Source organism: Euwallacea fornicatus, chromosome 3 (genome assembly GCF_040115645.1).
Source record: "Euwallacea fornicatus isolate EFF26 chromosome 3, ASM4011564v1, whole genome shotgun sequence".
Classification (NCBI taxonomy): domain Eukaryota; kingdom Metazoa; phylum Arthropoda; class Insecta; order Coleoptera; family Curculionidae; genus Euwallacea; species Euwallacea fornicatus.
In genome coordinates this window covers 4,409,947-4,435,719 of record NC_089543.1, presented here as the reverse complement: position 1 = coordinate 4,435,719, position 25,773 = coordinate 4,409,947, and the positions used below count along the sequence as shown (strand labels likewise).

The window sequence follows — 25,773 nt, the reverse complement described above, 5'->3', positions numbered from 1 at the left end:
CCATACTAACCAGCTTGACTAACCGCTGTGCACCTACAACGATTTCGGGAAATCCCTGCCATACTCTGTGAAATACCGATTTAAGTTCGTCATCTGAAAACTTTTGTCATCATACAATACGTTAAGGTTCGTTGCATCCAAAATGTCGCTGGTAACAGGTTAGTAATTTGAGCAAAATCTAACATATGGTTTAATGGCACTTTGATTGGTACTTCGGACTAGCAGTACTAGCGGGTTCGTTTAAAAGAACATTTCTGTACTCGATTAAAAAGATATTTAGAAGTTTAAACTTAATGTTGAACTGACGAAAATTATAAAAGTCCCAAGAAAGGTCAAAAGAAGTTGCCTTCGCTGTATGATTTGAAGAAATCGATAGTTCTTTATAATAAATTTCGACTCAGTATAAGTCCTTATGTGTTCGCATTCTTCATCCTCTTTCACAATCAGTTTCCCATTTTCTTTATCGGATGTCATATACTACAGAAGTTTTAAGTTGTTTCAAATAAACGGAAGCTGGAAAAGATCCAGTCTGGAATACACAATGTCTTCAATAGGTAAAAATAATAAATTCGGTAGCGAACAAACCAAATTTTCTATTCCTCTATTTATTTCTTTCAAAAAACTGCACTAGCAAAATCAACTTATTACTTTGGCAGATATATTAACAAAAGTTCATGGAAAACGAATTTAAACCTCCAATAATAGACTTACAAGAGGTGCAAGTACATATCTGCTCAATGGAACAAATTTACTTAAAGACAACCTAATATAATGTTCATGTTACGTACTTCATTGTAATAAGTAATGTTTAATAGATTATTCTCATTTTAATTGATCTTCTTAATGGAATAAATTAAGTTTATGCCCAGCAAAATGATTATTTCCTTAGGTTAATTAGCACACATACCTGCGGAGGCATGACTGTGGTACGATGGTAGTACCTTTGAGAAAAAAAATAGCATCTCCTCAAACATTCTTTTCTTCGGAGCATGACCGTCACATTGTGTATTGTTTATATCTTAATAACCTACAAATTCGGGGACAAAGACTAAATCTTTGATGTCGGAAAAGTGATTATTAATTTTTTTATCCTGAAATACATATGTATGTCTCGAATCAATGTCCCGAATAAATAGTTGGCTAAGTAATTGATCAATTAAATACTAATATTATTTTTAATTTATTTCTCATCCAGTTTTTTTGCTCAGTTCCTTGCCAAAATTGAGCTTAAAAATTTTAAAACGACTGTTGGCACCATCTTGAATGGCTCCTTTAAGTATAATATAGCTCGTTTTTTAAAATTTTACCTATAGTAATTCTTCTCCTCTGCATTGTTTTTCTTTTACATTTCTTCATACACATGATATTCTCAAAGGGGTCCTAGAATGCATTCTCTTGAGTGAACAAGACCCGGGAAATCATTTCACTAGCAAGCGGTTGGTTGAGCCTTCCACTCTGGATGATAACCTCTCTTGCCATTTTTCTGGATATTGGACTACCGCCATCCTTTTAGCAAGGAAGTGTTTTAATAAAAAATTTATTTTCAGCGAAAAATAATGTTAAATCAGATTTATATATATTGTATAATATCTATTTTTAATCAAACGCTAAAAATTGAAAAATGTAAAGGGAATCAATTTGTTGCTTTTCCGATGTAGCTAAATGAATTTCGAACTTTAGAAGCAACTCGCCATCGGTTTATTTTGTCGTCATCCCCCCCGCTCCCCTCCCACCCCCTTCCAACCCTTTGGATAGGATCCTATGGATTCGACCCGCGCTTGGCATATCTGTGATGTCATCGCAAAATCGTTTCCTGGACTCCCCCTTAGCTTCCCTGATTGCTGTTAGAGCCAAGCCGTATTGTTCCCATTCGCCTCTTATCTTTTCTCGATTAAAAAAAGTTTCCGAACAGTTTTTCTTTTGTTGTCCAGGGAGTTGTTACACAACGAGGTTTCACATTGGCACGCTTCCTTTTGAGTGGACAATTTTCGTCACAGGCTGTTGGAAAAGCAGAATTAATTTGTTTCGTTGCCAGCTATGTCTCGTCACGGTTCCTGATTGTCGGGGAAGCATCCCTTAGTTGCCCCTCAAGCCTGAGTCATTTCGCGATCGCTCGATTTCAGTACTGGTCAAGCGCCACTACTGACGTCGAACGGTCTTGATTGGTGACTAATGGCGTCCAAATCCGAAAGGGGGACATTGGCCGTTCAGAAAATCGTAACTAGTGTTTAAATCTACTTGTGATTTGATGATAAGTTCAAATTTCGTAGGAAAATCTGAAAAGGTTAAGATTTATCACGACTCTGTGCGTCACTTTCTCTCAGCGTTCAACTAACTGGAGTGTCTCGAAGACCGGTTTCGAATATATTAGGTCTCGTCAGTGCGTTTCATTTCGAGGTAATTAAACGCAAGGAGAAAACGCCAACATCAGCTTTGTTAGGCCTGCAAGAAAAAGTCATACGAACGCGATCTACTATGTCCTTTTGTCTCTTCAAGTCTTCGGGTAAGCGTAAGCAGCTAGACTGACTCACTGCACAGGGCAAAAAGTCATAATACAACCATAGGGTTTATCTTCATTGTTCTTGGTTCTAAGTCGGCCGTATACCCTAATTCCTCTTGCTAACATTCGAAGATTTAGTCGACACACAACAAAAAGATCACGGCACATAGCGCTGCTGGGAATTTTTCCTTCAGCGCCAATATATTTGTGGTTGATATCATGGATTTCTTTCGCCTGTAATTGACTGCAGATGATCCGAACTGACGAGAGCCAATAGGATCGAAACCGGCCCTCGGGTCCCGGAGTTAATTAAACGCAGAGCTTGAACGAAGCATAACGTCGTGATAGGTCTTAATCCCTTTTGACTTTAAATTTCTTATGGAGGGACTATTTCATGTTAATCAATGGACTATGCTTTCACATTAGTTGTGAAATAATGTTTTTCTTATTCGTTGCCGTCGATAAACAAAACTGGTACATTGAAAGCTATTTGTTTGTTCCTTTTCTGATTAATCGTGGGCAGCTTTGTTACTGCAGAGACATTGATGAGAGTGAAGAAAGGAAGGACGGAATCAAACGAAAGCTAAAGACACGTCAAGACACTGAAGACCTTGGCAGGAAATTCATGCTCTGAGCAGTTGGTTCTGAGAAGGAAAAAGTGATTGATCCACCCCATCTTGGCGCAGATCAGTTACGAGAAAATAATGTGGATTTACTGGTGGTACAAAACGATGAACATATCGACGATGGAGAAACTACCTGGTCTCGTGGAATTTGACTAGTTCGATGACTTGAAAGCGTTCCGCGTCAGTTTTTGTGTAACACAGTTTATCGCAAGAAAATTCATGAAGCAGTTAAATAAACGAGTAACTAAGTAATTATTGGTAGACTTAATGACTTGGCAATGTTCAAAGGGTGATGCATTTAAAATGGGCCTCTTTGAAGTCGTAGCTAAATGCGATAAGAGACGCGAGTGAGTACGAAGCCTCACATCCTGCTGTAATCTCGGTGGTATGATAAAAGAGTTAATAATTGCCATCCCTTATAATAAGTTATGTTACACAGCATGGTACGATAGAGCAGTAGGTAGGAGTTCGTTCGTTATCCCAGGAAGGAAAACAGCGTTAGCTAATAACTTTTCCGATAGCAGAGCTTAAAAGGGCTTTGATGTGTTCATAAAAAAAATAACGTATATATTCATTCTTCGCTTGGGAGATCTGGCTGTCATGCCTTAAAAGGTTTTTTAATTGTTTCCTTTAGCTACTCTCGACGTCATATTCGTATCTTTATTCGCAGGACTTTATCGGAATGGCAATTAGTGGGGCGCCCGATGGCAAATGCAATTACATAATTTAAGCGAAACCTAAACCCATAATTTATTAGAAAACGTGTAGCGAAATTCAACGGTGGAGATTCCGTAAAATGGAAACAATATTGAACCTATCGACGCAGTGAACACTTGCAGAGAATCGGGCTTTATTATTAACTTCCAAACGATATTGTGCGTGAAATATATTATATATAAGTGTAAGTGACATATTTGTTTTTTTCTTTGTTTTTTTTTTTATTTTTTTTTATTCAAAATGACTGTTGAGTTAGACGGGGGTACGTAGATAGCAGCGAACGAACAAATCGTGGCCAATAGCGCGCGCAGAGCCCTTATTGATCCCTTTTGCATCGCAACAAGAGTGGCTCGTCTGGAATTTACACGTTTGAGGCAACGTGCGTGTCAAACGCTGGAGCAGCCAGTTGCAGAAGCCTGGAGCGTGCCTGCTGCTCCTGCTTAACGATTATGGAGACCCTTCCAGTGGTCTCCATAACGCAATTCAGCAGTTCGTGCTGGTCTTAAGTTCTTGTTTAAGTGAATGTGGTGCCGTGCAGCCTGCCATTTAGGAAATGACGGCATTCTCGGAAGGTGTCATGACAGGGACATGACTGTGAGGAAGCCATAGCATCAAATGGTTCGACGGAAAATATACTTTCAGCAGCTGCTAGCTGCTGCCTTCTTGCTTTTTATGTTACCAGGTACGGCAACACCTCTGCTTCGCCCCTAAGTCCCGCTCATCCCTGGCATTTGCTAGAATAGCTTTGCCCCAGATTTGGTGCAGCTTAATGAAACCCGTTCAAAGTTGACGTTTGTGCCCTCAATCATCCCAAAGATATTTTAAGGCAACAAAATCAATTTTTTTTAACTCTCTAAGGCCCATTTTTGTTCCCAGGAGGAGCGAAAAAATTGCATATTCCCTTAATGCCTTCAAGCCATAAGACCACCCTAACCAAATATGATTTTGGCCCCTGATATGTGTTTTTTAGCTGATGAGAGCATTTATTTTAACGTAACAAGTTGTATTGTGTATGTTTGGCTCCCTTGAATCAGTTTCCATGAATGACCTACTATGCTGAATTGGAAATATGCCACAGTTGTTGTATCTACGTTGTTTATCGAAATAAATTAATTTTTCTTAGTAAACAACCTACGTTAGTGCAGAAATATAAGAATGAAACCATATTTCCCAGATGCAAACAGATGGGACCTAGAACCCTGCCTGACGTCTTATTAACAACACTCTAATTCACAATTGATTTCTGATTTTCCCATTTCTTCACGTAAATCAAATTTCCTCAATTACGAGCACAAGCTGCAATTAGTCCAGAAACTCTCTTTAATACAGACATCTCATAAAACCTAGTTTTAAGGTAGCAGGGCAATTCTGATTTCTGGTCACTTCAGTTTAATCACATTTAATATTCATTAGGTGCTCACCTAAAGCTATCAAATTTAAATTCGGTGACCTCCGTTGTCTACAAATGACCTATTTCCATCATCATGGCGAGGTCACAATTGAGCGAGCTCCCTTTAATTAATGAATTAAATCTGCAAAAATTCATATTTTAAAGGCATCTATGAGAGTTGTATAGCAATTGGATTTTGGGTCAATTTGTTACTGCGCACGAGCGAGTATATCATACTTAGGCCCGATTCGACAAAAAAGTATAATTGTCCAAGACAGTGGCATACAACACACCGTGGGGTACATATTCCTCCAATAGCAGTTGGGGAGGTTTTCGAACATTCGACCAATACTTTCGTTTTAAGAACCGGACTGAGAAATTTTTTGAAGGGACATGCTAGTTGCTCTCACTGTGCTCCTTATTTTACCAGGTAGGAGAAAGTGCTTTTTTGAATTCTGAACTATTCTCGATTACCAATTTTGTTAAATTCTTGTTTAAATTTCCATTTTATTCGTTTTTTTTTAGTTTCTGAGTGTATTTTCTTAATATCTGCTCATATCCAGTACCTCGCACCTAATAATGTGTTTAATGATAAATGCCCATATGAAAAAAATCACGTCTGACTTTAAAGCTGGAAGATAAAGTACGTTTAAAGCTTTCCATAAGCGACATTTCTCTCCAGTAAGAGCTGGAATGGTTAAAATGGTGGAAACACTCACGAAGCTCTTAAGGAACATGTAAACATATGTGACGATGCAAAAATAAAATCAACGCACATAAAAGATTATGAAATGTTTTTGTCAAAGTGTTGTGGTCATGCAGGCGTTCCATACGTAATTTTAAAAAAACATATTTTCTTTTTCCAAGTGGATAATTTATGTAGATATAAACTCGTTCCATTAAGATACTACTTTACTTCAATATCCACTCAATGTCGGAAGGCACCATAAAGGAAAAAGGGGAGGAAAAAGTTTGTTAAAACGGGATATAAATATATAACGTGGGTAAATGGATGTTCTCTAATAACATAAGGTCAAAGTAACTTGGAAAGTAACTTTGGAACACCAATGTTGCTCATCGGTGGCTTGACTACGTATGTATGTAGATGAAGTTGAGCTTAATAGGTGGGAAGCACTTTGGATAGGAAACTATGAAAACTGAGATCCATTTTTCCATTCCCTAAATAGCTTTTAACGACTAAGCGCAAGTAATGTAGTCCATCATTAATATTATAATTTTCTTCCGTTTTTTATAGAATCCTAATTGCCCTAAACATTACTTTTGCCCATGCCATTCCACGAAAGGGAATACCTCCTAGAACTCACCGAGTTAAAGACTCCTTAAAATATTCTTTGTCTTCTATATAGTGTGTGTTAAGATATGAACAATTTGAGGTAAATGACAAATATCTGAAATGCTTTATCTGCTAATGTATCTCTTATTAATCCGAGTTCAGAAAGAAATTGCATTTTATCTGCATTTCTCCTTCAATATAAAATCTTATACTCGAATATAGGAATGCACTAAATTCTTAGTCCTATAAAGAATTTAATTTCATTCTTATATTCATTTGAATAAAAGAATTTCACGTTGCAGAAAAACGGTGGAAAAATTGGGATTTATTTCCGCATTTGAATTAAAAGATAATTTAAACATAATGGCAACAAATTTATAAATTATTATAAAACAATTAGTTCTAGTAAGACTTCTGGAATTAGAGGCATTCGCTAAGTTTAAAAAACACTGAATGGCACAAAAACTATAAAAATGTGGCTCACTGCTTCCCTAAGAGTTTCCCTTAGCCCCCTAGCCTAACAATTTTCTTTTGAAAATATTGTCTCGTCATACAATGTTGTATATTATATTGCCCCCGCATCTCAACATCCCTAAAATGATGTCAGAAATAAAGAAAAAAGAAAAGTGAAATCTCTTCGAGAATCCGGAAATTACGTTTTTTTTTTCCATGAAGGGACTACATATCTGTGGGCAAAAATATGAGGAATTTAGTATTTCTTGGAATGTCCGCTTCCAGCTCTATGAACACTCTTTATTACATTTAAGTTTCAGAAATTTTACAGAACAATACACTTTTTGACATGGGATTCCAACCCAAAGCTAATAATCGAAACTATCCTTTAACCCAAAACTTTTGCATCTAAACTAGGCACCGGTAATTGAATTGTCAAAATATATATCTCAGCAAATGCTAAAGGCACCTATAAATCGATTCAGAGAATAAATAAACGGTGTTAGAGAGATTTAGCGGAGCGTGTTTCGAGAATTCGCTTGAATTTAGCGTGGCGTTTCATAGGATTTATAGGGCTTTCGTTCAATCAGATCGTTCCATCTGATAGACTTGAACCAATCCTTGCTTCAGTGTTTATTGTCAGGGTTTCCGTGGCCTAAACATTCGATGAAGGAAGATTTTTTTTTATTTTGAAGAAAAATATAACCGTGCAAATGACACGATATGTGACGAAAAATCGGCCTTCCTCAACCGCTAACTATTTTTTAACACACAAGTACAGTATTCGGTTGATGAATCGATTGATTGCTGATAAAGATGGGAGGCAAAAATATGCCTTTGTCATTTATAAGCCTGAAGAACGAGCTTATTTCGTCCCGCCTAAGGGGAGTTACCAGAGTCCCGCCAACTTAATAAACTTTATGAGTCTACTTGGGTGGAACTTCATTCTCATTGGGTAGTATGATTGGAAACTTTGATATTTCACTATCTCGTGTCCCGAGATTCGATTCTGTGGTGTGATCCGTAGGGTATTCTCCAAGCAATTATGTCAAAATAACGTGATCTCTTAAGCTATAGTTTGTAGTGAGGATCTTTGCATGCCAGTCATACATACGAATCGTATACATCAAATCGATTCAAGGTTAACATGAAATATGACCAGTGCCATCTCAAAAATTTTATGTTTTTGGATTGAAATGACAAATCTGATGTAAGAAAGGCAGATGAAGAATGAAACGATGAAGAGTTATTAATTTATGAACTGAACACCAGAACAATGAAGTCAAAATCACGCAAACTGTTTACAGTTATACGGAACATAGTGAAATCATTAACACATATTGTCACGCCATTGATCATGTTAGAATTGTAACAAATAACCAAGTCAAAGACATACGTTCATACCACCTTCTTTATTTAACCCGTACACATTCCCATTATCAGTTTCGACCCGTTAGTGTAATCTCTAGAGGACATGTATATTAGACCTCTGTCTTTGATATTTGAACATTACGCCCCCCACCCGCGCCCTAGACACGTGCTATTGAATTCGATAAACATGCAAAGATCCAAACTACAAGCTATGCTTTGGGGCCATTTGCCGTGAATCGCTCTATCTCATAGATGACTCATCATCTTCAAGCCATCCCCGCTACTCATGGTCCCCATCGAAGAAACAGTAAAAAATATTGGTCTTGACTGAAATGCATGTTAAAGGCCTATCAATGCAACAAGCAATAAGCGAAAGGAAGATCTTGCAAGAATGCAAGATATGCAAAACTTGCTTGCACGAGTCTCGCAGTTCTTGAATTTTTGAAATACTTTTAGATAGCTTTAAGTTTGAAATACAATAAATTCGTTTTTCCAACGATAAGGAGACTGAGTGGCATTAAAGTTTCTGACTTATGGGTTGTTGCGAGGCTCCAATTTTAGTAAACTTTCGGTTGTCGAACAAAATAGTCAATGCGTAAATCTTTAGCGTCCAGTTCAGTCCTCATCTTCTGCCTTTCGAGTCGAAGGAGGAACTTCATTCGCTCGACATTTGGGCCTTTAGGTGTTTTAACCTTCTCTATGCTATAGGCGCTGATCCACCGTTGCAGGAACAATTGCTCAATACACAATCTTAGTTCAACAGGCTTCTGGAAATTTTCAAAATCAATTTAGGCCCCTAGAATACTGTTCCAGAGCCCAGTATAGCCAGACGATCTGTGCCCTCCCCGAAAAAGAATCTTATATATAGTTTAAGAGATCTTTGCAAACCTTTTGGGAATAAGCCAAGAGCCTCCTTTAGTTATTTTCTGAAGAGGCCCTAATGAGTGGCCCTTAAGAGACTTGCTAGAGGCTCATTTTTTATGCATGTGACTTCCATCGAGATCTCCGTTGATACCATTAATCCTCATATTCAATTTATCTCTACCATAGTTAAAAACATTCATAACATAAACACTTCCATGAAAAAGTTGAAGCATTGTTCAAAAGTGAAATTGAAGCCTTATTCGGATTTCTTCAAAATTGCTGAATGGGCTAAAAAATATCGAGCCATATCATCGTCTGTCTCCCGGTTTAAAGGCATTTAAAGTATTTTTATCTTTAAACGTAGATATTCGTAAAACTAAAGTAACTATAAAATTTAATTATTACGTTTATTAAAGGCATGAAATCACCACGGTCATTCAAGGTTTTAACTTAATTTGGCCTGTCGGGTTTTTATTTCAATTCACTTACCTTGTACCAGCAGCAACGAAAAATAGTCGAATTTATTTCATTATCACTGGTGATTATTTATTTTAATTTAATGCAATTGTTCCTCGATTTGCCTGTGTTTAATTTCATTGTAATGCTTCTTTAGTTATAAAACTCCTTTACATTTGAGGGTGATAAATCGACGGCACCTATAATTTCCAATATAGAGTTTCTTAAATAATTCTATACAGAACTAACATAAATAACCGGTCGAAAAGTAAAAATTACTATCCTCACGGTCCAGGATCTAACTAAATGCAAGGTCAAAAGGTTCGAACCACCGGTATATAAAGATGTAAATAATTATTGTCTTAACATCAGAAAATAAAAATAATTTTTAATTTTTGCCGGTATTCATCAGAAAATCGTCAGTTTTATTCAGTTTCTTCTAAATTTTTAAATTTGTAAATATATTGTATTGTTGCGTGCAACATGCCAGGACGTGAAATTTCCACGTTTAATAGGGCTAGAATTATTGCTCTGCACGAAGCGAGTAATTCAAATAGCGAGGTACACGGACCGTTATATACTCCAAGATCATCCATTCTTCGAATTCTTCAAAGGTCTGAAGAAACTGGGACAGTCGAAAGGAGGCCACGACTTCTAAATGAAACAGGATCGATACTTAGACCAATACGCCTGAAGACATCGGCATGATTCAGCTCCAGTTCTTAGAAATTAAATTCAATGTACAGTTCACTGTATTATACCACTCTTTGCGATAAGAACAAGATTTAACCAAACAAATCTCTGTGCAAGAAAGTGTTAAGGGCACCTACTCTGTGCCCAAGACACCAAAGATGACCTCATTGTAGCCGTGTTAGAGGATGGAACAATATTCCTCAAGAGATGATCAATCGCTTGATTGCGTCCATGAACTGTTTTGCCAATTCGTTGATTAATAAAACAAGTCATATAGACTATTAATTATTGGTGTTTACTTTTGTAAATTTTATAAAAATATTTTTGCTCTTAAAAGACCTATATAAATAAATATAGTTGATGATACAATTTGTATTTCATTTAAAACTTAAATGATATACCAATAACATCGGGGTTCAAGACATTGGACATTCTGTGTATTTATCATACAAAATTTTTGGGATAAGCCAATAAGACCCTATTTGTATAATAAATAAGTTAAAATTTGCTGTACAGGACCAAATAACTGATTAAAGTATGTATCAAATGCTATACATCAATCTTTTTATTATTTTTACACATAAAATAACATTTTTATCAAGGAATACTTGTCAAGGGCAAAAAGTACATATCTATAAAGATTTAGTGACGTTTCGTGCCCAACAAATACACCACTAAATATTTAATAAAAGGGCAATTAGACGCAAGCATGAATTTCCTTCTTCGCCTTCCATTTTTCATACCACACTTGGTAACACTAATGGAAAATGGAGTTACAATGCTCAGTAACCGCTATTTATTGTGTTTAGTACAAGTATTTGAAAGTAAAAAGAAAACTTTCACTAATATCATATTAATTACGCTGTAATCGGTAAAGTTGAAAAGGCGGCAAACAGTTAAACTAAGAAAGTGTTTCACTACTCCAGTTGCTATTGAGTTTGTTTCTTAACATTGAATTGCTCAGCTTTATACGAGGCAAAGCAGTACTGATTCCAATATTCGTTAGTACATAGTAAAAAGTAAACGCTTGAATTAAACGTAATCGTAAACAACATAATATCAAAAATCTTCTATCCAAAATGAAAAAAAAAAATGAGGTTATGATGACGCGAATGCAAGAGATATCTGGGCATCTGGGAGAAGGTGCTCACATTATCTCATCTCTCTCTGAGCCGTATGACCTGGAAAGCCGCGACACGAATAGATATATTTCTCAAATCAATCGTCGGTTCTAAGTTAACATATAAAGCATCCTTATCTGCCATTCGTCTCGACGTTTGGGTACTCTGTCTTACTTACTGTAACCGATTGACCTATTTTTCTTCAGAGCTATCTCTTCATTAAAGAGAACATCCCCTTTAACCGGCGCTAAACACTTCGCAGTGGAATTTCTGGAATGTTGACGTGACCTATATTTGGAAGCGCCATGTTTTTTGCCCTTTACCTGATCGTCTTTAATCACCTTTAAATGACCTTCGCAGTGGAAGGTGAAAATAATCGGTTTTCGGTAGCGTTTTTTTTTTTATTCAAGGGACGCGAGTATTAATATTAACGTATTTAATAATAATACTAGATTGATTAATAGTAAATGTTTGCCTCTTGTGTTGATGTTGTCGAATGGTACCTGAACTAAATGAGATAAATATGTAAAAGCTTATATCTGCATGCCGGCCAGCTTTTTGGGAAAGGAGCTTGGCAAAAAAACACAGTTTTACGTTCTCTCAAAAAGTTCTTTTATGAAGCGGTCCCAGTTGATGACCCTTGGGTTACTTAGTACCAGCCCAATTTTCCATGCATGCGCCACCCATCGGAACCTCCATCGAATTATTGGAAGACCAACTTCTGACCCAAAAAATATACAATCGCTGCAATAACAATTTATTTTTTTCAGGTTCGCAACAAGGACAACACGAAAAAAAATTGCTCAATATGTTGTTAGAAACTTACAATGTTTTGGAGAGACCAGTAGCCAACGAGTCAGAACCTCTAGAAGTCAAGTTCGGCCTAACTTTACAGCAAATTATTGATGTGGTAAGGTCTGCTTCTGATTTGATTTGGCATTATAACAAGAAATATTTTGATCTCCTCTTGTCTTTCAAAACTAAAATTTAACTGTTGATCATTTTACTGCGTATCACATTCCGGGTATCGATATAGAGTTTCTGAAATCAATCTAAAGTTTGTCGGACACTGAGGAGTTTTATATGAAGTTGAAGAAAGTTATTATAGCTTTTTCCATATTCGATATGTAATTTGTTAAAGTTAATGCATAAAAGTTTGTTATTTATTTTCTTGAACTTCGCGAACCATATTAGCATTTCGATTATGAGCATGTATTTATTTCAGGATGAAAAAAACCAAATTCTTACTACTAATGCTTGGTTAAATTTGGTAAGTCAACATTTTTAATTCGCTATTACACTTTTACGTCAAATTGGATTACGTTACATTTGAAAATTCAGCTTATGCGCTAAACCCATTAGAACTTGAAGCGCACTAAAAAGTGGATTAAAGTTTGGCGCATAGCAGCTATTCCGAAGTTAATTACCATTTATATGCATGTCAGGATGATAGAAATGTTTCTGGTAGTTTAAACCAGCAAATAACCTCCTTTTTCCCTAATAACTACTTACAAATATACCTGGAAGGGCAATGGGTTAACTCTTATTTCAGATAATGCACATATACCTTTTTTTTTAACATCTCACTCCTACGGGAGAAATATTATCATTCTTAGCAAGCGATATTCTGATCCGAAAGGGGTTTCTGCTCTCGTGTTCCCCAATATATCGGGATTTGAACGAATTTTATGGGATAAACCCGAGAAGCGCCCTAACACAAAAAGAGCTTTGCATAACATTTTCGAAATCAAATGCTTAGAAGCATCGTTTGAGAGAAGTATAAGATTTTTTTAAACGTTGGTCTCTCGAAATTTCCCGAAATAGCCATCAAGAAAATTTCGGAAACAAGACTTAAACCCACAAGTCACCTCCAACAAAATCCACTCGGGGAGAGTTAAAGCTGTGCTCTCATACGTGTATTTCTCGAAGTCTAATTACAGTGGTAACATAACTAGAATTTTCGCGTTTCGACTCCAAAATAGGACTTGTTAATGCAAGGCAAGTTTCAATACCTACACGAGTTCCTAGTCTACCCAACTAGTGTTCAGGTGCATTGTGTTGTTGCTGTTTGTTTAATAATAATAAATATGTTTTCAGGAATGGACAGACTATAATCTACGATGGAACGAGACGGAATATGGGGGAGTCAAGGACTTAAGAATAACACCGAACAAACTATGGAAGCCTGATGTGCTCATGTATAACAGGTAACATGTAGAGCTCTAAGTTGTCAAGGATGTACTGCGATAAATTAATGTTGCGCCTGTCTCAATGTCGAGGTTGCCATGCCATTCTTCACCATACCATACCAAAATGATGTAAAAATGACACTGTTAAACATGCAGACTCATCGATACATTTTTGTAAATACGTCTTAGAAGATGTTGACACGCGCCTCCACTACCAAAAGCTGTATAGTGTCAGACTAATTACTTTTCCACATATAAACACTTAAAGGGAAGGGAGTATGACACAGCCAGCCGTTGGTGTGGGCCACAGAGTGCCCCAATCCTCTAGAGCCGTGTACAAAGAGATTGATACTATGTGAGACTACTGGTAGCAACCTCGTTACACGACTGTCGCTGGATTGGGGTGTCCCAGAATACCTTCTACCATAGCACTCAAACTCTAAACGGCTATAGATGGAGTCTGCTACTTTGTTTGGCTTTTAGCCTCGTGTGCTTGTTGTGTGTTATTTGCTAAAGATGCTATTTAGAATACATAGTTGTAATAAATATGTGTCAAAACAATCAGATCTGTACATATTACAAAACACTTCTGCAGTCAAAACTCTGAGCTGAGTTAGAGATTTATAACTTTTCTGTTGTTGTAAAGTGCTGATGAAGGTTTCGACGGGACATTTCAAACAAACGTTGTGGTCAGACATAACGGCAGCTGCTTGTACATCCCTCCGGGTATCTTCAAGAGCACGTGCAAGATAGACATTACGTGGTTCCCCTTCGATGACCAACACTGTGATATGAAGTTTGGCAGCTGGACCCATGATGGTAACCAGGTACTGCCAAAATTGGTGTTGTAGTATCTAAATGTCAGCGAATTCGTTCCCTTTCAAATCAGAATTGCATAACAATCCACCATAGTTTTGACCTGTGAATTGGTTCAATGTTGTGTTTATGAGATTCTTCTGTAATTTTGGTTTGGAAATAATGTTTTATCTCCACGTGGCTGCTAAACAATGTTCGGACTCCGCTTTTCTTGTTTCTTTAAACGCTAGTGTTAGCATTTAAAGAAATGAAGACAAATGGAAGTCCAATCAACTAATTCCACATCATAATTGCCTGTCACGTTTCGGCAAACATAGGGGATGGTAGTGCGAAACAGTTAATGGGTCATAAATCTTAAGCGAGGGAAAATATAAGCGAAGGAATCAAAGTTTTGAAGTAATTTATTGCCGCGAACGACTTATTGCTCCTGATCACTTTTAATGGTTAGAAATGGCTCATTTCTTCTCCAAGTTTTTTCTTCACATCCACTTTAAGTTTACACCCTAAATCCATTAACTCGTTTAAACGGGGTATAGCGTATGGTATCACTTAGTCGTTTTAGGCATGAATGACACGATATTTAGTTTCATATTGATGTTAGAAAGAGACTTTGTGTGAACAGGTTTAAACGATTTTCGTTCAGCTTCGGTGCCCTGGGGTAAGTAAACCCGTAATTAAGGAAGTTCACATAATGCCAAACTGATCGTAAATGCTCAGGAGTCAAATGAGAAAACCTTTAAATGCAGAAAAGGGCATGGCTGAAAATGCTTTTCATTCAGATACGAAAGATCGATATTCGTCGATGTCCAACATAGCGCGGTCTTTTCAGAGGGAGTACTGTATGTAGTATCCACGGTGAGATATAAACGAAGAAATTCTATCTGCTTTCAAAAAACATGTGCGTGTACGTTTGCCGCGACCAAGAAACTCTATGGATGAAACAGCCCATGACCTTTGCATTGTGTTGTGGCAGAACCCCATAATTGGCCCCGGAAACGCACCACGGATAATCGAACTCAGGATCTGGTTGAAAACTGGTAATCTTATCTGGAATTTTTGCCAGTGGTTTTTCTTTTGAGGATTGAACATCGGCAGCAAATTTACATCCATGATAAGTGTCTCTGCCCCCAGTTGCAAAAATTAAGCTCATTAGTAGATCTGTCAATTTGCGTAGGGGCATTGTTCCTTCGAAAACGTTCCTGTTGTTTTTTTTTTGTTGTAACAATCTCATTCGAAATTAACCAGGATTACAGTTTTCCCCGATTTAAATCAGAACAGATATGTTTGTATTATAGATTGTAAACTTAAAATGATGACGAATTATTGTTAATGGTTCACGGTCTTTTGAACCGTTCAATTTTACATAACTTTGTACTACCAACATTTCATATTCATGTTTGATACTGCTGTTAAATTATGTGAATGTTTTTACAAAATTACCTGGTATCATTTATCGCGCACGTAGCGAATTTAATAGAGTTATATTAATTTGCAAACAAATAACAAAATAACGAGGGTCCAGGTATTATTAAATTTCCTTTGTCACAACTATTCTATGAGGTGTTCTGGGAACATTTTTAATAACGATATTTGGCTGGCACATGTTTAAAAAATATTTATACAGAAATTTATATATTAGAACCCCTTTAGAGCTGTGTTGTGCATATTATAGGTCTGCGACAGATACTAGTGGTTTGAACACTTCTAGATGCATCTCCTAAAATATGATCAAGTGGAGACACTATTTATGTAGCTCTTGTTTTATAGCTTGACCTGGTTCTGAATTCGGAAACTGGTGGCGATCTCTCAGACTTCATTACAAATGGGGAATGGTATCTCATAGGTAAGCAAAAGCTTTATCTCCATCAACAACCGCCATTCCCGCAAAACAACCCGTACAAGAATAAAAAGTGGAAACTATCAAATGCTTTTATCCATTGTGTACGAAAATACATACATCATATTTTCTAATAACGTAAAAGGTTAACGGTTATTTGTCATTGTCGCTTCTTTACAGCATCTTATAAACGTGATAAATGGCGTTAAGTAAAGATAATTCAACTTTCTTTCTGAGCGAGGATAATTCATTAATAGCGTTTTTAATTTGAGAAGTTTTAATTTCCAAATGGGTTACGTATCGTATGAGGACAGTGATTTTTTTGTGCTTCAGGGATGCCTGGAATAAAGAACACGATCACCTACGCCTGCTGCCCGGAACCATACGTCGATGTTACGTTCACAATTCAGATTAGAAGGAGAACATTATATTATTTTTTCAACCTTATAGTTCCTTGTGTACTGATATCTTCAATGGCTCTACTGGGATTCACGTTGCCACCAGATTCTGGTGAAAAATTAACGTTAGGTAATATAATGCAGATCACACTTAATTATGAATCGTCGTCACTGGTCAGCGGGTGGAAATATTTAAACCGCTTACACCTCTGACCTCAGATATATTATTCACATATATGCAGCTTGATAAGCGTCGACTGCGGTGAAATCGCTTGAAGTTTCCTTCCACGAAGTCGCGAAAACCTCAGCTTGAATCCGAGCTACAGACTACAGATGAAAATTCAAAATCTTAATTTCAGGTGTCACCATTCTTCTTTCATTGACAGTATTTCTGAACCTAGTAGCGGAAAAGATACCGACTACATCAGACGCAGTACCATTGATAGGTATGATAGAACTCCTGGGAGCATCGTGTGATTTGTCGCCCCGTTGTTCTCTTTGCTGGATTGCCAGTTGATACTTGGAGGGCGTCGATATTTTACATTACTAATCAATAATGAGCACACTAATAATACAAACGTACTTGTCCATTTATTGTACACACTAGTAATGACTGATACCTAAGTGTCTGCAGTGGTGGTGGTAAGTATGACCAGGCACTCACCCACTCTTCTTCTAAAATACTCATTCCCAACACCACTGGGGGAAGAAAAACATCACATTTCAACTCCACATGTAATTACGATGTTTGTGTTGTTGCAGGAGTGACCATCCTTCTATCATTGACTGTGTTCCTGAACCTGGTGGCTGAAACTTTGCCCCAAGTATCTGATGCCATTCCCTTGTTAGGTACCAACCCTTTTGTCTCACCTACCTTTCTGTTTTCGCTATTTCCTCAGTAATGCCTGATATATGATATGGTGTTGTGTCGTTGATGTGTGAGACTGCTGTCTGTCTGTGTTGGAAGTCGCATTTCTGTCTATTCGGCTTTGTATTCTCAAAGAAGGAATCTTCTATAGAAATATAGAATATAGCCTTCTTAATTCGATAAAAATAGCCACGGGCCGGAGCCGGATACTTGGAAAGAAGGACGGACAAGAGTCTGTGTGTGTGAAAAAGATTTAACTTTCATGAAGAATGCTTTTAGTATGAGACCCTGGGGATAAATAAAACTGATTCTCATGCGGTTTTTTAATTTCAATTTTTATTTATCCTCTCGGACTTCCAAGTTATAATAGTTATCTTCGACGAAGCCCTAAACAATTTTTCGCCGTTGTTAGCAGAATCATAAATGTAGCCCTCGTCACTAATTTATCGGCAGGAGCTTAACAACAATCGTTTTCTTTATTATTTAAGTAGGACCCAATTTACCTATTACCACGAAATCTTGTCGAAATGTATGTTTCTTCAATTGCAATAGGTCATATCAACCGCATACAGACAAGAGCTAAGGTATGGTATTATATGCATCTATCACGAAAGGAGTTCCAAATGAAAAGTTAATCCTGCATGTGGCAAAAAACGTTTAGTTGAATTAATTGCCAACCAGTCAATGCAAATATAATTCCCTTTAAATGTATAATTATTCATTAAACAATACTTCGTAATGAATTTAATTATTTAATGAATTTTCTGTTCGCTTGTGGCTAATTTGCGATTTTATAATTAACATTATTTAATTATCAACACAGCTTTTAAGACTGTTAAAAATGAACCTGTTTCATATCAGGAAAAAGCATTAGCGAGAACAAATTATTAATAAATACGCAAGAAACCTGAGGAGCACTTCACTTATTAAATATTGAATTTCTGCAAAGTTGGAAATACGGAAAATTCAGTATATAATTCCTTCTAAGATATATTACTATTTGCCTGAAACAAAATAAGTCGTAAATAAACAAAATTGTATATGTATATATTTGTAATTCTGCTATTGACTTTGCTTGTCTTCTTGCATTTTGTGTGAAATATTTTTCCTCTGGCAAGAGCGAAGGCAACGCATAAGAGTAACATCAACACAGGCGAAGGCAACGAAAATAGATAAAGCTCTGTCACTCTACAGCCTCTCACTCGCTTAGCCAGGGGCCCGACTCTTAACTCTGGCTAGTAGCATGTCTCTACTCCCAGTCCAGATTGGGAAATGCCGTCAAAATTGTTCAATCAACACTATGGAGCCACATAGAATATGAATAACTACACATCATTTTGACGTTCTTCCCCAGAAATCTTTTATCTACTGCACATCTTTCATCTCTGTATATCCTTCGTGCGTAGCACCTTCATTGAGGCGAGATTGAAGAATTTGGCTTAAATGGATAAGAAACTCAGCCCTTACCAGGGTACACTCCGCTTCTATGCGATGAGAAGCAAATGCCTGAATTCACTATCAATCATACTCGGATTCACATGCGAAAAAAACACCCTCGGACAGCCAGATCTTAGTTATGCTTTTACCGTGGTTCTAGCGAAACCGTATGGGGACAAACTAAGTTTTTTTTACGCAGGGAAAATTGTCCGAGGGGGCACTGTCCAGATGGTTGCCGACTTTTGATGTACAAGCAGGTAGTGATTTCCACTACACTTTTGACGCTCTCTGGTCAAGGCCGAGTTTCTTCACAGACGGCTGGTGCACAAAGGGGCCATAGGTTGTGTTGATGTTTCCAGTTATATTCCTCCCCGTCATATGGGGAACATACGCCAGGTATATATGTGTCTTATTCAACCAAATCGGGAAACAGCATTTGCCATCAGCATAGGTAAGGGTCCTTGCAGTTGCTTTCAGAACATCAATGCTCCCTTCTCAGATGCTTGCTAGCAACTTATGTGTTTCTGGGTGTTAATTGTACTTCCATCTTGGTGAAGTGCTTTTTTAAATGGGGATTCAGTTCGAGGTAATTTCTCATTATTTAGGGGAAGGTTGGAATTTTAGCGGCCGGTCAGCAAAAGTAATTAAAGAAGCATAATTAGTGAACTTGGAAATGGAAGTGGGACGCTTGGGTCTTGTCAGTGTTCGGCTTCAGCCATGCTTTTAAGAAATTCATCAGCCACACTTAAGTCGTAGTTGTCGTTAGACAGTGTCTAGATGAGTAGTGACTAGTGTCTGATAAACTGACAGTCATGCTGGACAGAATGATGCTGACCACGGCGGAAATGTTCCAAAAAATTTGCTGGTATGAACAAACTATCGTTCTGGTCTCTCGACATGACACAAGTCGAAATTATAATCTCTGCCCTAACTTGTATAGTGGAAGGAACCTCTGTCGTTAGCTTCATGCACGAGGTAGAACTTCCCACCCTCTGTCCATCCCGCCACTGTTTCACTGTGATTATCTATCTAAAATAACTTGTTTTTCCAAATGTATCGGTACACCCTTTGAATGTCTATATGTAATTAAATCACATCGAAACTTGGAAGTTGAATGAAATTAGGTCTCATTCATTTCCCCATCATATATAGTTATACCATCATTTCATTGCAATATTTTCTTTCATCGTTTTTTTTTTCTGATATAAATAAATCTCGGGGTCGTTTAATTGGATTGCGAGGCACCGTTCAAATGAGCTACAAATTAATGGCAAAGAGTAGAATTTACTCATAATGGCATTTCTAGATTAAAACTTTCATTTTTAAGTTTTAACAAGCACTAAATGTCATAAATATTCCTGAACGCGTTTCGTGAGTTAATGGATTTCCAGTGAGTTCCAACAAACAGCAGCTTTAGTGTCTCCAACACGAAACGGGTCTCGTTGATCCCAGATGTGTAGTAAATTAATGGTTGGATATGGTCGTTTATTCGCTATTTAATCATTTTACCTTAGCCTTTATTACGAAACGTTTTTGTGCACTATAATTAATAGCCAGTAATTAACTACAAACTACTAACTTCTTTTCTAACAGGTGTTTTTAATTTGCCAATTAAAATGAGCTTTTTCTGAATGAATCGTGTAAATCTAGGAAAGAAAATCATTGCCAACAGCTAGGTAATTAAACGAGAAAATTCGATTAATGTAATCAAATGATTTCTAGATATATTGATGAAGAAGAGCTAGTGTACATTTTGCGATTGCCGATAATTGCTGAAGTCTTTAGCCGAAGCTTTTACAAAACAGAATTTCTTATCTAGCTACTGCTTGCTTATAGAGCAGGCCAAACATCCTGCGAGGTGCTCTATCTTCTGCTGCAAACCTTCTAAACCTCCAAGTATCAAAAGGCTCTCTCCCTATATAGAGTATTTATTAATTTGTATGTTTAATTGATGAACTGATGTGTCATATTTTCCTGTTTGTACTATATGTCTTACTGCTTTTGTCTTGTTTATGTTGTTGTTAAATGGTTACATAAACTACTCCTTTCCTGGCAATGTAGTAACAAGCTATACAGTCCTCCAACTGTACATACTCCATTGTAGACCTTCTTGTAAGTGCTACTTTTCAACTCTACACTATTGCTCACTGACGTATGTTGCTTTTTGAAGAAGTATTGCAACTGCCTGCAAAGATTATTGTTAGGAGTGGAAATAACATAGTGATACATTGTAAGAAACATCCTATAATGATTGCAGTGTAAATATTTAAAAATAAATATGCAAGAATATCTCCGCTGTTAATTTCCGGTCCGGTTTATCCGGTAAGTAAACCTTTAGTTTATAAAGAAAGTCTCGGCCTTTCCCTTAAACAACTTGATTGGTTCAAAGGTGGCAACATCGTGTATGTTGAGCTTGCACGATGAATGAAAAATATCCGTTTAATCCATAGAAAAAAATCATCCTTCAAGCACAGCTAGAGTAACCCCTACAGGCTCTGTAAACTGATGACAATCTGAGCATTGTTTCTACTGTCCCTTGCACTTAGCCTTAACTACAACTGGTTAAGATGTCTCTAAATCTATAATATAAAGTCAGAGATGGCATCCATAGAGGCGGTACTACGACTCGTGCCATAAGTAAATTTTGTTTATTTGCACATTTTGGATAACCTAGGGACCTCTAAGTTCCAAGAGAAACTGAGGAATTCTGAGGTTCAAATAGTATTCCATGTATATACCCAAAACAAACCGTAAAAGTAGTTTAATGTGTTTAACTTCGATGTTTTAACTTAGATGTGTGAGTAATGTAAAATTATTAATGAATGTGTGTAGTGCTTGGCTGTATGTGCGTATATAATAAGTATGTATACCAGATCCTTGCATTTTACGTTGCAGAGGCACTGTTATATATTCATATCAGAGATTATCATAGTATCTGAATAACACGCGTTGGAGTTGGGCCATGACGGTGCTAGCATAAGAAATATATATATTTTTTAAAGATACCGTGGTAATTCATCATAAATTATGGTTTAGAATAATTAGGTTGGCAGTTACCAACGTAGCGTAGCTCTTTCAGTTTTAGAAAGACTCTGAATGACTGTGGTGGGTTTGGCGATGTACAAAACTTGTTAAGGATACTTTTGCCTTTAAAAGTGTGTACATACGTTAATGTCGATAATTTCAGGCAAACGTGTCGTTAAACAGTTTCTCATTAAACATTTAACATAAGAGAGCTCAAGGGGTAATGGTATTGATTTTGCAGGTACTTACTTCAATTGCATTATGTTCATGGTTGCTTCGTCAGTGGTCTTAACAGTCGTGGTATTAAATTACCATCACCGAACCGCTGACATACATGAAATGCCTCAATGGGTGAGTATCATTTAGATAGGAACTGAGAAGATGTTTACAAAAATTGCCCAGTTTTTTTTTATGTTAGCAACGTGTTTAAGTGGAAATCATTTCGGAATAAAATATACGACTTCGGAGTTATTTTTTGCAAGATCAATTACTTCGATTAAATTTAGTAAAGCAAGGTAATATTATTTCGCATGCGCCTGACGTAGCTCCGATTATCCTGAAATCATGCGCAATATCTCTGTTCGTAATATTGAGAAAATATCTTCACGAGCAAACATTTTATTTGAAATAACATAGGTCCCTGATCGGTTGAAGAGTGATTGGAATCCCCGCCTGGCCATCACTTCGAGATTCAGCAGGGAACCATGAGCTCCCTGCTCAATGACCGGAGCATTGTGTTCATGATTTCCTCCAGGGTTATGTCATCAGGGCCCAAAACCCTATATGGATCGAACTCACTTACCGCTCATTTAAGGGGTCTATTGATCATCTCTTCCCGGGCCAGCTGTTCCGGAACAGAATTCATCTTCCCGCAAAACGTCCCCTAACTAGCCATTCACGTGTGCTTTGGTTCCCTCTTGAAGTCTCCATGCGCTTCAGCATAGTCATTTAACTTTTCCTTTGGTTGATCGGTTGAAGGTCCTTCCGGATTTCGCCCCAAGGCACTTCGGCGTGCCAGTCCTCCTCGGAAGCCTACGAGTAGTTTACCTTCCATGTTTTGTGTGCTCCAAGTATTTAAATCATCTTCAATTTTTTCGAACTAAAGTTAACGATGCATTACGATGTAAGGTATTTGTATCTGAAGAAAATCAATTACGCATGCTCGTAACTGGTGCACGCACAGCTGTTGGCGTAGAAAAAACTGCTGTTTATTGCAATGAAATTAGGAAAAAAGTAAATATGTAAATAAATAATCCAAGATCTCTGTGTTTCATCAAAGGCTTAATACGAAATAAAGTAATAATGGTGTTTTCAGATAAAAACAGTCTTCCTGCAATGGTTACCATGGATATTAAGGATGAGCCGTCCCGGGAAGAAAATTACGAGAAAAACTATAATGATGAATAGCAGAATGAAGGAATTGGAGCTGAAAGAACGCTCATCAAAAAGCTTACTAGCAAATGTATTAGACATTGATGACGACATTCGAAACGTATCTGGAGTATCCGGAAATAGTTCAACGATGTCGACAAATCTGGGTCCCGGATTTGGAAGAAACGCCACGACTATCGAGGACACGACTATGTCTGGATCATCCGGTCAGCGTGACTTGCAGCTGATACTTAAGGAGCTGCAATTCATAACAAATAGAATGAAGAAAGCCGATGAAGAAGCTGAAGTCATAAGTGATTGGAAATTTGCGGCTATGGTGGTCGACCGGTTTTGTTTGATAATTTTCACCATGTTTACTATTGTAGCCACGGTGGCTGTTTTACTATCGGCACCTCACATAATAGTGCAGTAGTAAATGAAGGAACTGTTTTCAGTCGCAAATAAACGGTAAAATTTTCTGTGATAAATAGCGCAAGACATGTCGGTTTTGACAATGACTGCGTGGAACATTCACGAGTTAAAATAATTATTATAATTCGAGGCAGGCACGAATGTTGCGAAATATCCGCGAAATCATCTCACAGAAGACCCAATTTAACCAAAGTACTAATTAACAATTAGTATATGTACCTTTGTAATGTATTGTAGGCTGGAAATTTGTGGCCCTGATACCTCTAGGATATAAAACAAAAGTACTTTCGGTTAGATTGCATTCTAGTATAGACAATAAGACTCCATTATGTTTGTTTGAAATTGTTCTAACGACCATAAATCACGCTACAGTTAAACCTGTCATGCGTGACTGCCTCCTCCTCGCTCACTGAAACAATGGCTTAGCGAAAATGTAGTCGGCGCATGATTTATCAGTCTCTTAAGCCCCACTTAAGACTAATTTTTATTAAAATTCGAACTCCAACGAACGCTGAAATTATAACGTGGCAGAAAGTTCAACTACTTAACTCTGTAATATAATTGTTCAAATAGATTTTAGTTGTCGGAATCGGTGGAGTCCGAAATGAAATTCCCAAACGTGTACAAAAGCCTCAGTGACTGATAAAACTACTTTACCTTTATAATACAAGACATTTTCACTACGCCCCCCTTAATATTAGATGTGTCCACTATGTATAAAACCTATCGTGATGAATTTCGGAAAAATAAGTATTAAATATAAAAATAATTTCATAGACAAATTAGATGTAAATTATTCGTGATGTGAATTTTGAAGTAATATCAGCCGATTTTTTGCAAAGTCTTACTTTGTCCGATTAAATGGCGTGTTATTTCCATGACGTTCTTGAATGAGCTTTTGAGTTAACTGGGCCTTAATAATAATAATAATAATGTGCAATGCGTTACGTTTCCACCGGATGATTTGAAGAGGTTTCTCAAAAATCAGAGACCTCTTCGCTCACCCCTCTATACGAAAACTAACGGGAAGTACGTTTGACACCCAAATTCCTTTTCGATTGTTGTAATTTAATTATAATTAGGTACCTATAAATACATTCGCACATGGGACCAAACTACAACTACTACTTACAAATACTTCCCTAGCAACATCTTACTTAGCCTAACATTACTTGCAGAGTCACTTAGTTAAAATCACTACAATGTGCATTAAGTGTGAAAATATAAGGAACTAAAATACTTGATTGAGAACCAATTAACTGCAATCAATATTATTAACATAATGGTAAGTCTAGATCCACTATCGTTCTCCTAACTTTAAATAACTGCATTAATTATTAGGCAATGCGGATCCAGTAAATGACCACAAGTTTTATAATTAATTGCAAGCTGTTCCTCTAGCACGAACTTTGTAGATCTAGAATATCTGGATTTGGCTCTCAATTGTTATCATCTAAGAATAATTAATCGTTTATTTAAAAAGTTTATTCGCTAATCGGGTTTAAAACGATGAACTGAAGGCGGGCAAGGCATCTCAATCCTTCCTTCAGTTCTCGCGAGCAGTCAAATGGTTATCGGCCCTGGGAGCTCAAAAATGAAGCATGCATATCAAAGAAAACAAGTCAATAGCTTAAAATACAATCTCAAATTTTTTATATTGGTATTTTTCTTAATTAGTGAGTATTGTTAAAGATCCGTGGAGCTTGACGTAATGGTTTCAAAGCGTAATCATTAGCAAAATTAGTTTTTTTTTTCGGCTTCTCGTAGTAGCACAGATTTTTAAGTTTGAAAATTGTGCTTAATTACTTCAAAATATAACCCCAAATCCTAGTACATATTTCTTTTAAGGTTGTGTTAGATAAATTTGTAATTGTATAAAAAATTTCGAATAAAAATGGTTTTTATAATCGACCCAA

The 25,773-nt window shown here is 36.9% G+C and overlaps 1 protein-coding gene across 10 annotated transcripts; it reads left to right on the top strand.

The window, feature by feature from the left end:
• The first annotated feature begins 4 nt into the window (after positions 1-4).
• nAChRalpha6 (nicotinic acetylcholine receptor alpha6) lies at positions 5-25,768 on the top strand. 10 transcript variants are annotated; one of them, XM_066301866.1, is made up of 12 exons: positions 3,900-4,027; positions 4,100-4,525; positions 12,256-12,395; positions 12,711-12,755; positions 13,583-13,692; positions 14,321-14,501; positions 16,258-16,333; positions 16,661-16,855; positions 17,085-17,171; positions 17,488-17,574; positions 22,296-22,405; positions 23,370-25,768. In XM_066301866.1, exons 2-12 carry the CDS (start codon positions 4,459-4,461, stop codon positions 23,856-23,858), a joined length of 1,587 nt encoding a protein of 528 aa, XP_066157963.1. In that variant the 5' UTR covers positions 3,900-4,027; positions 4,100-4,458; the 3' UTR covers positions 23,859-25,768. The 10 variants fall into 10 exon arrangements, with proteins under 10 accessions (XP_066157965.1, XP_066157963.1, XP_066157962.1 ...); XM_066301865.1 differs by having other exon boundaries at positions 3,900-4,031; XM_066301868.1 differs by lacking the exons at positions 3,900-4,027; positions 4,100-4,525 and adding an exon at positions 5-158.
• The last annotated feature ends 5 nt before the right edge of the window (positions 25,769-25,773 follow it).